At 40.2% G+C, this 14,153-nt stretch overlaps 1 protein-coding gene and 1 long non-coding RNA gene across 2 annotated transcripts; one reads left to right on the top strand and one right to left on the bottom strand.

The window, feature by feature from the left end:
* Nucleotides 1-4,734: 4,734 nt before the first annotated feature.
* On the bottom strand, nt 4,735-9,647 carry LOC119075875 (probable peroxisomal acyl-coenzyme A oxidase 1). Its single transcript, XM_037182439.1, has 7 exons — nt 9,165-9,647; nt 8,604-8,763; nt 8,382-8,431; nt 8,200-8,316; nt 8,034-8,137; nt 5,124-6,302; nt 4,735-5,061 (listed from the first exon to the last, which is right to left on the bottom strand). The coding sequence occupies exons 1-7, from the start codon at nt 9,289-9,291 to the stop codon at nt 4,801-4,803; spliced, it is 1,998 nt and encodes a 665-aa protein (XP_037038334.1). The 5' UTR covers nt 9,292-9,647; the 3' UTR covers nt 4,735-4,800.
* On the top strand, nt 8,346-8,762 carry LOC119075925. Its single transcript, XR_005087496.1, has 2 exons — nt 8,346-8,487; nt 8,590-8,762. It is a non-coding gene; the product is annotated as an uncharacterized LOC119075925 (long non-coding RNA).
* Nucleotides 9,648-14,153: the final 4,506 nt, after the last annotated feature.

Raw genomic sequence — 14,153 nt, 5'->3', positions numbered from 1 at the left:
AGTCCACCCCAAATCGACGAGATTTTATCCTTTTTTTTCGCTTTTTTGAGGTTTTTTGTGCGGTTATTCATATTTATTGCTGATAAGAGTGAGATCAACTAAAATAAAGAGTTCCTCGATGTATCCATGTGGTTCTTATTTGGAACCCAAATTTCACAAAGTGGCAGATGATTCAGGACACATATTTTCCTACTTTAACTATTTTCCTACCAGTAGTTTCCTCAACATCTGCCACTTGTGACGCAATTTTTTGTTGATAAAACGTTTGCGTTGAGGCGCAGTATGCGTCACCCTTAGCGATATCAGTTATTTTATAAGTAGAAACAAGGACTCGCGTCACACTTTCACCCTGCAGGGTTTTTCGACGGATCGTGATCTTTGCTAAATGGTGTTGCCAGCTTACACCTCAAGTGCCAATTGATGAAGTTGTTATCGATAACAGATGACAGCCGCACTTTAAAAAAATGAAACAGCGCGGCATGAGCTGAAATTGAATTTTTTATGATCAGAGCGGGAAAACCGATGACCATTTACTTATAACTTGCAATTAAAAATAGTTCTTTCTCGTTCACCATAATACTCAATATCAGCACGTTAATCGACTTTGTTTTCAAAATCATTATTTTGATCAATTGGTGCATTTCACTCGAATCGTCAGGTCAGGATTTTACGCTCTACAATCTTCGACGTTTCAGTTTTGATAGTGCTGAAACCTCGGCTGAAACAAATGGCTAATCATACCAAAGATTGTGATGAAATAAACGACTCGGGTGAGTGTCTGCGCAATGCGCGTCACATTCGACTCTCATTAATTTTTTTCGATCATTGTCCACTCCTCGTTAATCGTTCAATGCAGACGCAATTTTGCAAACGATCGGCAAACTGTACATGAGCAACGATCATGCCGATGTGACGTTCCTCGTCGAAAACGACCGCATTCCAGCACACAAAACAATCGTGTCGGCGAGAAGTCCGTACTTTGATTCTCTGCTGAATGGTGGCTTTGTCGAATCGTCACAATCCGAAATCGAATTGCACGTTCCATTGGTGGCATTCAAGGAGATTTTGCGGTACATATACACCGGTCGTGTGCCGTTCGCTGGTCTCGATATCACTCATAAACTGGATGTGTACCGGCTAGCCGATTTGTATGGATTTGAACCGTTAAAATGTGGTGCTTTTGCATACGTGACCGGTAGCGTAATGATGGGGACTTGCTGTGAGATTTTCGATTGGGCTACAAAGTACTCGATTCAGGCTGTGCAGGAGGTCTGCTTCGAATTTATGGAACGGAATGCACTGTGTCTTCTCAACGAGGAATCATTCACAACGCTGTCCATCACTTCGCTAGCTACTTTATTGGAACGGAAGACATTCTAACGGTATTTTGAGTCGGTCGACTTAATTCGATTCTTAATCGGATTGAAAATCTGCTTCTGCCGAATCTATTCCCGTTCTTACTATCAATGAAATTGTCATTTCGAGTGGCCGAGAAAAAAACCGTTCAGGACGTCGGTTTCTCATTCAAACGACGACTCAACCAAAATTTGAATTCCAGGAACTAATCCGACACATTCGTTGGTCATTGATCAGTGCGGGCGATCTATGCACCATTGCGTTCCCGAGCGAAATCTTGGAGCGACGTGAATTGATCAAAATCATTGCGGAGCAGGGAGAAGCGAATGTAAAAGGAGATCGCTTCAATCAGTACGAAGAAATTGGATCGATTACGGCCGAAGATCCTTTCGGACAGTCACTTCAATATGTTCAAGCTGCCTTACTGAAAATAAAATCGAGGAGGTGAATCGTGTGGGTCCAATTGTCGCCGCATTGTTTTATTTAACTGACTTAAACGTCGAATGTATCACCCACAGTCGTAGACCTACTCACTGAGCTTTTGTAAATTTTAAGGTTAGGGTAAAATTTTTGTTGATAAAAGTTTCGCGTGATTTTCTGATCAGCTGCCATTTGTGATGCATATCTTTCGCGTGTCGAATCTGGGAGCATCACCTACACCGATATCAGTACTTTTGTAAGTGGATAACAGGACTTGCGTCACACCTCTACTGTAAGTGGTTTTGGGCAATATCAGCTCTTTTCTAAGTTGTGATTTTTTAGAATTTAGTCGCAGATAATAGACAATCATATTGTGCAGCTTAAGCGAAAATATTCTTCTTACGAAACCGTATAACTTTCTCTTTGATCTGAACCTTTCAGCTTTCATTTGACAAAAATCGAAAATTTTACGAAATTCAATAATTTGACGAAAATCGAAAATTAAAAATTTGACGAAAATCGAAAATTTAACGAAAATCGAAAATTTGACGAAGCTCTCAAATAAGCTTTTAAACTTTTTATGGAAACCATGAAACACGCATCGACTAGAATCTAAAACTCTACCTTTGTCTTTTAAACGAACTTTCTATCTGCCATATTTTCTGAGTTATGGCTGACATAGCTCAATAGCTTAACACGCTCATAGCTTCAAAATATACTCTTTTATGAAAATTTGTTGAAATTTATTTATCAGAATTACGTCCTTGACATACCCTGAAATCCACCGGTAAATTCAAAAGTTTCGTTGTAACAGAAGGACGAACTAACAAAGGTTGGTCAAATTCATCAATTTCAAAACGTATGAAAATCCATTTCTTCATACCCAAGTTTTCACTAACGTAGGGCCATGATTTCTCGAAAGCACACGTACACATACACACATACAAATCAGCTTTTATATGGCATTCGTATGAAGACTTTGAGGAGCTCCAGCTCACAAGAACGGGGTTTTTTCCAATTTTTGAAAAATTTCAGGAAAATTTATAGAAACGTTTAGGAGTTGTTGGATCCACTATTCCATAGGAACTGACTAACTAACGTATGCGATTTGCATTATCTGAAAATTCGAGATTTTTCGCTTATTGTCATTGGAGCTAATGACGAGAAGTCAAAAAGTTGCTATAAATATGCTCCGCCGTCCCCAAAAACATTTTTGCTAGTGGACTTGCGTCACGCCCGCTCACTAAAGTGATGTCTAAAAAAAACATTTTCGACATTTTTCCATTATTTAATTTTGAGAAATTCACGATGGACAAACAGTGAAGTAGCCGACCAACACATAAGCAGTTTAACTTATCCTGTGACTATTCGCAAGTAAAATGGTTCTCATCACAGCCCTGCACTGTGATTGTTAGCAAATGTACATGTTGTTTTCGATATCGACTCCATCAACATTCGAAATACCACGGCCCGTTCTGCGCCTCCTGTATGCAAATGTTCTATCAACAAAAAATTTACGCAAAAGGTTTCTGAAAGTTAACAAAAAAAAATTGCGTAACACTGAAAGAATTTAAACGAAAGTAAGTCGAATCATCTGCCACTTGTGACACTATTTTACAAATTTTTATGGGATAATTTTTTGTTTGTAAAACTATTGAATACAGGCGCAGAATGCGCCACCATCAGCGATATCAGTTATTTTGTAAGTAAGTTAAAGGACTTGCGTTACATTGAACCTATAAGGGTATTTTGACTGATATCAGCACTTTTGTGAGTATATCATGTCGATAACATCAAAAAACCTTATGGAAATTAAAAATTCTAGAGAAATCAGTCTGAATCCAAAAATCTAGAGACCAATCTTGGAACGCCTCACTTATATCGAAAATAACCCAAATCCATCAAAAAATCCGATGGAAGGTAGGTAGTGCCAAAGAAATCAGTTGTCATCCCAAAATTTTGGAACCAACCTTGGAACACCTCGCTCATGTCGAAAATTACCCAGATCCATCAAAAAATCCGATGGAAGTTACAAAGTGACAGAGGAATCATCTGTCATCCAAAAATTTAGGAATAGGAACCAGCCTTGGAACACCTCACTCATGTCTAAAATAACCCAAATTCACAAAAAAAAACCGATGGAAGTTAGGTAGTGCCAGAGGAATCATCCCAAAATTTAGGAGCCAACCCTTGAACATCGCACTCATGTCGAAAATATCCAAAATCCATCGAAAAATCCGATGGCAGTTAGGAAGTGCCAGAGGAATCATCTGTCATCCCAAACTTTAGGAACCAACCTAGTGGAAGTTTATACTTATTGATCCACACAATTTCCTACAAGAAACACATCCCCAAAGAACACACACCTTCACCGCTTGACCATACCACCAAAATATACAACTCACACACACACACACATACAAATTGGCGTTTATATGGCATTTGTATGGACACTTTGAAGAGCTCTAGCTCTTAAGATATGGATTTTTTCCAATTTCTTTCTTATTTTTGGGTCATTATTAGCCAATAACCAAAATTTCAGGAAAATCTATAGAAACGTTTAGGAGTTGCTGGATCTACTTTTCCATAGTAACTAACTAAGTAGGGATGGTAGCCCATAGACCTAAATATGTGTAGCTCAATGAGTCAAAAAATCCTTAAAGGGTAAACGTGACGCAAGTCCTTTACTTACAAAATAACTGATATCGCTGAGGGTGACGCATTCTGCACCTGTACGCAAAACTTTTATTAACAGAAACGTGACCCAAAAAGTTTCAGAAAGAAAATTTTACCAAAAAAATTGTGTCACAAAGAATCTGATCTAAGCCATGAGAGATGGAAGATTCGATGGGAGAGACAGACATTGCTATTTGTAAGCGAAAAGGATCGTTCCCAAAATCGGTTGAACACGTCCACCATACCCACGCTGCCATACGAATACTAAAAAGGCGATGCGAATGCCTTGACCAATTTCCCATTCCTTTATTTGACTTAGTTTCGTTCTAGCAAACTCGAACGTCTTCTTTACAAATTGGATTTGATGAAAGGCTTCAGGTACAAGTCGAACGACTGGTTGACATCTTCCTGATTCAGTGGCGATTTCTTAGCAGCTTCCAATAACCCTTCATAGACATTTCCGTCGTACGCGCCAAGTGTTGACGATAGAACAAAGTCAGGAATGTCGAATCCATCAACAATGCCCAGTGCACTTTTCCTCACCGTCTTCAGGGCGGTCTCCATACGCTGTTGAAGCTGTTCCACATCGGTGCTGGTTATGTTGACAAACTGAAGGGAAAAGAACAAAATTTGCAATGTCGCGTCGAACACCATGCATGCGTTTGTTTTACCTGTAACAAATCTCCTAGGAATCGAATAGCCAAGTCCACAGCATACAGTTCCAAGATGTCCCGCAATACTTCTGCTATTTGTGGAGGGACGTTCGACTTTTCCACCATTTCGATAGTCGATTGAAGCAAGAACGACTGGCAATGCAGCTCAGCGACTCTTAGTAATTCAACACCCGTCTGATTAGCTGCCTCTTCCGGCGAGTAAGTCTTCTTCCTCGCCTCAATATGTTTATGCGCCAAGGCGATTTTGCCGGCTGTTGTTGACTGTAATGCTATCAAAATACCTCTGACAGACGAGTCCCATGCGCTTCGTCCACTACTCGGCTTGTAATTCTGCAGATACTTAACCGTCGGTGGCAAAGTTTTTCCACTCAAAGCTTGACTCCACGCCTTAATCAAATAGCGAGCCGTCTGCAACAGCATGACGGTATTCTCCCCCTCATACGTTTGAGCAGCCGTACAATTTGTGTAGATATCATGGAATCCGGCCGATGTAAGGAAACCATGACCACCGCAAGCCAGACGACATACTTCCACAGCGTGAACAGCTTCGGTCGAAGATACGGCCTTCAAGCAACACGACAACGCATGCAATTCGGGCAATCGTTCCAAATCGCCGCGTTCGATGTCCGACGTAACGGTCAGGTACATTCGCATCAAATTTTCGGCAGCAAATTTTATGGCAAATACCTTTGCAATCGCCGGCAGTATTTTCATCTGCTGGGTGACGTGATCGATGATTTTCGGTTCGGGTAGTTTTGGATCGATCGGACTTTGCCGGCGAACGATTGAGTATCGCATAGCAATGGTGACGGCTTTGGACAGAAGCGTCCCCATGTCCCTTACAATTCCAACGCGTACATGAGTCATCGTTCCGTAGTTCAACACGGAGCTCTGATTCTTCACGAACTCACCGTTTTCCAAGATTTTCGCATTTTTCATGAGCATTTGATCGAGCGGTATTCTGACATTATCGAATCCGAGGAATCCGTTGTTGACGGTGTTGAAGCCGACCTTATTTCCAATTTCACCGATGGTGATGCCTCTCTTGGGCTTATGCGTTTCATCTTCCCTTAGTTGCACGATAAACGGATGCAATCCGTGATGTTTGCCCAGCGAATAGAGCTGAGCGAATACAATCGCATAGTTTACGGTGTGTCCAAGACCGCCGGGCCACCACTGTTAGAAATAGGAAATTTCCTTTTCAATTTCAGATAAATCTTTTCTTTGAACGGAGCATGAAGTTACAGTCGGGGCTGCTATGTCATCTCACTCACTGGCGAACTTTGATCCAATACCTAAAACTCTCAAAGCAACGTTTTCGTCAAGGAACCAGAACTGCCCGGTCTATGGAGGACTCCCGGAAAAGTGGCCATAAAATCGCTAACTTTGACTCTCATTTCCCTTTCCATTTCTTATTCAAATTTGATATGTGAGGGCTTTCCGGAAAGGTCATTGCAAAAGCTACCAATGATAGCTAGCCGAGCTCTGATATATCAAAGAATCGGACGTCACAGCTCTAGGAAGCACCAGTACTGTTCGCACAAAAAATTTTCTTTCAGAAAATTGTGGGAATTTATAAACGTTTCGAACGATTTGAACGATTTTCACTCAAGGAACTACAAGACTCTGAAACCTTTGAATGCTATGCAACTATGTGACTAGGTCTGAATCTACACAAATGCATATCAAAGCTAGAACTCAGGGAAAACTAGCATTTCCAGCAGTTTTTTCGTTGTCTACTCTGGATTTGACGAAAGATTGATGTGTTTGGATGTCAGTTCCTAGAATTCGGTCTCTCCGAAGGGTCAACTTTCTTCTGGTCTTGAGGGAAGCCTGAGATGACTAGAAGTCAGTTCCTCGAATTCCGTTACTCCGATCCGAAGGGTTCATCTATTCACAATGGACTCTAGAATGACCAATACTTACATAAGTTTTTTTTAACTGGTGGAAGGACTGGTCAATATAGAGTTTCAGCATTGGGAAGTAGATGAACCTTTCGGAGTGATGGAATTCTCGGAATTGACTTCCAGACATCTCAGACTTCCCTCAAGTCCAGAAGAAAGTTGGAAAGAGCCGATGGAAGTACTCACCATCCTAGAGTTCTAGCACTGTGAAGAAGGGTGACCCTTCGGAGTGACAGAATTCTAGGAACTGACATCCAAACACATCAATCTTTCGTCAAATCCAGAGTATACAACGAAAAAACTGCTAGAAATGTTAGTTTTCTCTGAGTTTTAGCTTTGGTAGGCATTTGGAAAGACACAGACCCAGTCACATAGTTGCATATCATTCAAAGGTTTCATAGTCTTGTAGTTCCTTGAGTGAAAATCGTTCAAATCGTTCGAAACGCTTATTACTCCCTACAATTTTCTGTGAGAACAGTACTGGTGCTTCCTAGAGCTGTAGCGTCCGATTCTTTGATATGTCAGAGCTCGGCCAGCTATCGTTGGTAGGGTCTGAAATTACCTTTCCAAAAAAGCCCCCACACGTCAAAATTGAATAAGAAAAGAGTCTCAAAGTTAGCGGTTTTTTGGGCCACCTTTCCGGAAATCTTTCATAGACCGGGCAGTTCTGGTCCTTTGACAAAACAGTTGTTTTGAAAAATTTAGGATTGGATAAAACTTTCCTAAACCGTTGAGACCACAAAAAAGGATTTCGATTTGACGGATATATCCGAGTTTTAAGTTCTACAGTACAACCGGTTTCAATCGGTTCGTGAGGCCAAAGAAAAAAATTTAATTCAGAAACTTTGACCCCTCAATCATATACGTCATTCAAAACACTTTAAAACTCGCCAGCGATAGAGGCGACTTTTTCCGACACAGCAGCCCAGACTAGCCAAACAAATTACTGAGACCTGATGTACCCGACTCAGGTAACGTTTTCAAACGAGTTCATTTTCCCTACCTTATACGCTGTGATCGTCGGTGAATGAATGACAAATTCTTTCGTTTGCGGATCGTAGGTTGAAATCGTTTCCAAACCTCTAATAAACGTGCCATGTCCCATCTCTACGATCAATTCGTTTCCATGAATTTCATTAAACTTAACGAAGGAAAAGCAGTTCGTGTACCTGTCTGCGCATAAGTACCAATGATGCTCAGATTCATTGCCTTCGGCACCCATTTCGCTTGCTGTTCGGGAGTACCGAGTTTTATCAGCGCCGGCAAAAACATGCTGAACTGCAAACCTGACGTGAAAAAATGATCCGACCATTAAGCGAATCGAAAACGGATTTTTGAGATGGAAATATACTTATCGGACTGCCTTGCTTGAGTATACTGGAAAAGGGTAACAGGATTTTCCTGTAACGGAGGAAGGGTTGTTTTAAAGTCGGAAATTTTGTAGTTATCAATCTACAGTGCACGCAGAAAGTCGTCGAACATGTGAACAATGGAAGAGCTTCTATTGTTTGCGACTCTACTGTTCACATGTTCGACGACTTTCTGCGTGTACGGTATAGTGCGCGTATAGTACCCGACAAAATCTGCACCACCGAAACCGTCCTGTTGCAACTTCTTGAACAGCTTCAATGCAATCGTCGCCCGTCGAACTGCCTCCTCATATTTTTCCTTGTGACTCATGTAGCTCATGTCAATGTCCAATTTCAGTTCCGGATCGTTGATGATCAGTTTTTCTACATCGTCAGAATCGAACTGTTATCATTCGACGAAGATCATTCTCACGTATCACCGTATAGTGTATGAACACTAAAGGTTAACGCAAATGTTTAGTGGATCACAAAAAAACACGGACCCCAAGTTTCAGGTGAATTTGAGTGTAGCGCCATATTTTATTCGGTGTAGCGCTAACGATTTCCGTGGAATGTGGTCGAATAATGATAGCGTCGACGTTGGACCAGTGTTTTTGAACGCAGTACGAAAAATTCTGTTGAAATCCTAAGTGCTACAAAGTGAAATTAACTTGCGCTGCACTCGAACTCACCCGAAACTTGGTGTTCCGTGTTTTCTAGCGGATTTGCGTTACCATCAGTGGTGGTACCTACTTTCAATTTTCAGTCTTTTGCGTAACACTCACCCAGATATCTTTTGTCCTTGACATTCGCTTCACCGCCGTAGTACCAATTGGTGAACGCTTCCACATTAAACGGGATTCTCTGGCGTTCATCTTGCAAATCTTGATTCAATTTCGATTTTTCAGTCATTCTCTTGGTCGTGTGTTTGATGTTTCTCTACTTGTTGCCTGTTCGCTAGCTGATAACACAGTGAATTATTGGTGCGAGTCGTGTTGTCAGTAATAGTGCTGAAGCATTCTGTATCTTATCTGTTGATAATAAAATTTGTTTTTTTTTTTCAGTCGTTTTGCTTCGCACTTTGCTATTGGGATGAATAAAGGTACAATTGAAGTGCACCAATTATCACCAATTATAGCCATGACTTAGCGATCCAATTGCGAGATTACTGGTTCGGTGTGCGTGTTGAGAGCAGAGTCGCCTTTTACTTTTACGGATGACTGATCCGAATTCTGTTGAAATTGGCAATCGAACAAAAATATCCGGAGTGGGATGGCATCGGGATGGCAACAATATTTTTCAATAATTTCTCTTTAAAAAAATAAATATTTTTAGACCCGTACGAAGTACTGGGGTCTTATAGGTTTACGCATACGTTTGTAACACGTCGAATTGGACTCCCTGAGTAAGGGGAAACCTATTGTGGTTGTCTAGAGATGCCAAATCCGCGAAAAAATGGCCGTCTGTCTGTCTGTCCGCCTGTGGGTTCTCTGACTTGAGTAAAACGCATGTGATTTTAAAAATTCTTTTTTTCCTCGTTTGGTAATGTCAAAAGACAGGCTAAGTTCAAAGATGGGTGATTTCGGATCGACCTCTCCGGTGCTGGGGCCCAATAAGTGCCGAAGTGTTTTTCGACGATATCTCCAGACATTTAAGCACTACACTTCTCAGTGATACGTCAAAGGTACTTACAATACAGATCGACAAAAAAAAAGTTTATGGAAATCGGATGACCGACTCGTGAGTTAGACCCCTTAGTATGTAACAGGCACAGGGCGGCAAGCAGTTTTTGCTTGTTGGTCGGACACATTTGAACATATTTCGTCTGTTTTAGCTTTATTAGATAGGTATTGACCGTACCAATCAGGAAAATTTTTTTTTTTTGAAATTATGTTCTCCGGAGCGTGAGCTTGGTCTCTTGGAGTGAGCTCTTATCTGGCTACTCGGCCGTACAGTGAACGTGGAGTATTTTGTCAATATCCCGAGTAAATTTTGACCGAATTTCATGAATTTTTTTTGTTTGGAAGGTTTTAACGAATGTAAAGCGTCAGTACTACTTCCGGTCTCCTAATAAAATGGCGGCTTCGCCTCGGGTCGACAATCGACATCTAGTGCGAAAAAATACCTTCATACCTACCTTGGTAGATAAATAACTATTAAAGTATGCCAAATTGAAGCCAAGGTCTCTACGACTAATTATCATATACACTTAAGATATATATTTTTCCACACAGCCGGCAGAACTAATCCCACTATGGCTCTGAGACCAAAAAAGTAGGTTTTCAGAAGTGCGCATGGGAGCTTCGAACTTCAATTTTTTTTTTTTTGTATTTTCGTGTTCAGTGGACCATTCTGCATCGAACCTACCCACAGGCCTTAAAAAACAAAATACTTTCGTCAAAACGCTACACCCTACTATATAATAGCATAGGGAATGGGATGGCTCAGTGGTTACGTACTAGCCTTCCACCAAAATGATCCGGGTTCGATTCCCGTGACAGACAATTTCCGCATGGAATTTTTCTAGCGATTATATCGCATTGGTAACGTCCTAAGTTCACTCAAGCTTCATAATTTGGGTAGTTGCGGTGTGTTTGGTGGCTGCAACGATGTACGCACTGAATGAATCGTATGACGTAACCCAAATACGATGATTTTGTGTACATATGTCTAGCCTACATTAAGGCGAGATATCAATTTCGCACCTAACTTTCCTCAGAGAGTAATTACATACTTCGAGGCGTGGTTCGGAAGTCACGTAAAGCCGGTGGTCCAGACTGAACTTGTAATTGGCTGTAAAAGGCTGTTAGAACGGTCTCAAAACCAACAAATAAATAAATAAATAAATATTCCTCTGTGAAATGTTTATTTATAGTTAAATATAGCTGTATATAGCTGTTTAAATAGGAATTTATGAAATTTGTCTTCGTACGGGGCTGTCTATATTGCCTCCGGCAATTTAGTTGTATATGATAACAAGGCAAAGAGTGGATAATGTAAGTGATTTTAAAGCGCGAATAGTTTTTCAGCAGAGAAGAAAATGAAGTAAGAGAACTGAAGAGTTTCACATTAAAGGCACTGGAAATGGATGGACAATAACGGAGGTTTTGGTTCCTACAATGATACGTGAAGGTTTCTGGTAATGGATGGACAATGACGGAGATTTTGGTTCTTACAAGGATACGTGAAGGCTGCTGGTGATTGTGTATGAAGTGAATCAGTGAAGGAAGTGAGTGTGTAAGTAAGTCTGGATGAAGAATAAGAGAAGTGAATGTGTGAGTGAGTGAGATTAAGGTTAATATTGGCAAGAGCAGAGACCAGAAGGACACGGAACGAAAACAACAATGAATTTCAAAAGATTTCAGAGTTAAATGAAGCAGATAGTCAAGAAAATTGTTTCCACGGGTCATTCGTTCGTTTTTCGGATTATCAGAATTTTTCTTGTTTTCAATGTTTCTGTTTTCACCTAGAAACAGTTCTGCCGGAGGAAGAGGAAGTTCAAACTCAGATGGAATTCAAACTCTTAGGACCACATTAATGGATGTATACCTGGGGTATACAGAATAGGAAGCTGATAGTGTAATTGTAGTGTTTTCAAGTGTGTGTGTGTGTGCGCGTTTGTGTATGTGGATGTGTGTGTATGATATGCATTGTAGTGTAGAACGGAATTCCAAAAGCTCTGGCTAAGAGCGCAACGTTGGAAAATCGCTTAGGACCGCATTGATGGATGGGAACCAAACGCCCTCGTACGATCCTTCAGAAAGTATGAGCGTTTAGTGTTTTATTGTTTTTGTTATGTTAGTGAGAGTTTTACCGCGTTATTTTAACGTTTTCAGGTTTACTGACCTTTTGCGTTTTAAGGATTTTCCATTTTTTCAGTGGGATCAGTCTGCGGTTTTTCTTCGTTTTCGGAATTTTTCAGTTTGTCAAGCCTGTCAGAGAGTTCAAGGATTTCAAAAGTGCCGAGTGATTTTAAACGGATTTCAAATGAATCAATTCTTAACGAATTTCAAACGAGTCAATTTTTTACGAAGGAGCCATGGCGATCAATTAATCGTTGAATGTTTTGGGCTGTGTTGTGATTGTGGAAGTTTTACTTAGAAAGTTTGTTGTGCTTCAAATGTTTGTGTGTCGGAGGAGATCGGATGGCCAACGATGGATGAATGAATGAGTGAGTGATTGGATTTTACCGGTGTAACAACTGATGATGGACAATCCTATATTGTCCTAGGGCCGACACCGAGTTCTGAGGTCGAAACAGTTCTCTGTTTGATAGTCAAGCTATCTTCATTCACTTAACGTGTAAAAGTTTTTGGGAAGGGAAGAGTCTTAACTCTGTTTGTTGTGTGATCACTCTGTGAGATGATTTTAGTTCCATTTTGCTAGGCATTTACAGGTACGAAAATGAAAGAAAGAAGAAAAGAGGAGAATGACGCTTTCGAAACCCTCAAAAATTTTCCTTGAATATTTTGAGTGAATAGAAAATATTTTGATAATGACGACGGTACAAGACTACCTCGGATCCTCGGATTAGGATCTCGGATTAGGATCATTTTCGGCTTTTTGCATCTCATATACCTATCACACCTTACCATTCGACCGGTATACTTACGTGATACAAGGCAGTTTGAGTATATCCAAAACTGCTTCTAGAATACACCATATTTTCATTCCGATTAGATGACTATACGGCTCCAAGCCGCCCTTTGTATATTTTCCAACGCCCTTCAAGCATGAGTGGTATGTACTCTTAATAGGTTTGTACCAAATAACTGTAAACACGAATGACGATGACTTGCATACATAGAATAATGACCTACACGATATTGCATACAAATGTTGATGAGGTAATGACTTTATGGATGAAATTTGACAATCTATTTGGCCTTGGAACAAACTTAAAGAAAACTGAAACTGGAAAGTGTATCACATAAATTTTGGCACATATAAAAAAAATTGGAAAAATATTTCATATAAAATTTGGCAGCTGTCGACTATAATCACCTTTGCTTGAAGTGCGTTGATTTTTTCAGTCAAAACATTTCTTTTTATTTTATTCCTTTAATTAAATCACTTTAACTTTATAAATATGAGAAGTGACTTATTGTCAGGTTCTGTAATTATCTGAAATACATTTATAACCAAAACCATCATTAATAATAAGATCAAAGAAACTTCACTGATAATAAATGTAGTATTTGACAATGGTTATAATTAAGAGTCAATTCGCCAAAACTTCAAACAGCTTATATCGAATCGGGATTCAAGCCGACGGCGATCCGATCGAGGTATGGCTCAAATGAATCGTCGTTCAATTCTGAGAATCTCGTGGAACAACTTTTTTCCCGAAAATTTTTTGTTGGGCTGTCATGGCCCTTAGAAAATTTTTCTCCGAAGTGGTCGCGAAAAACGTTTTTTATCAATTACTCCATAATGCGAGATGTGAATAATGTCAAATTGTGTACGTTTATGAAGGTCGATGAGCTGAATATTATTGACCCACAAACGCCGTAGTTCGACCCACCCAGCCGCCACAACAAGTGAAAAACCTCGAAAAAACTGAAATCAGGAAGCTCTAACCCGGAGTTTTGTAGCTTACTTCAAGCTCTATCCATTGACACCCCACTCGACCATACCCACCGTCCAAGATAGGAATGGAGTTGATTTTTGACAATGTATCTCAACCCATCAATTTTTGGAAAATCATCGAATTTTAAAGTTCCCCAAATATCGTTTTTTCGAGCGACTTTTATTATTTATAGGTTTACGAGATA

This window comes from Bradysia coprophila, unplaced genomic scaffold (assembly GCF_014529535.1).
Source record: "Bradysia coprophila strain Holo2 unplaced genomic scaffold, BU_Bcop_v1 contig_232, whole genome shotgun sequence".
NCBI lineage: Eukaryota > Metazoa > Arthropoda > Insecta > Diptera > Sciaridae > Bradysia > Bradysia coprophila.
Note: the sequence above shows the minus strand (reverse complement) of the source record. Positions and strands in the feature narration are given on the sequence as shown.

What these genes read in the sequence shown, in the direction of transcription:
- LOC119075875 (XM_037182439.1), bottom strand. Translation starts at nt 9,291, where the DNA reads ATGACTGAAAAATCGAAATTGAATCAAGATTTGCAAGATGAACGCCAG. An exon ending in GGTGGTGCAGATTTTGTCGG is followed by an intron (nt 8,432 to 8,603) that starts GTACTATACGCG and finishes CCTCCGTTACAG; the next exon opens with GAAAATCCTGTTACCCTTTT. An exon ending in TCCTAGGAGATTTGTTACAG is followed by an intron (nt 5,062 to 5,123) that starts GTAAAACAAACG and finishes TTTTCCCTTCAG; the next exon opens with TTTGTCAACATAACCAGCAC.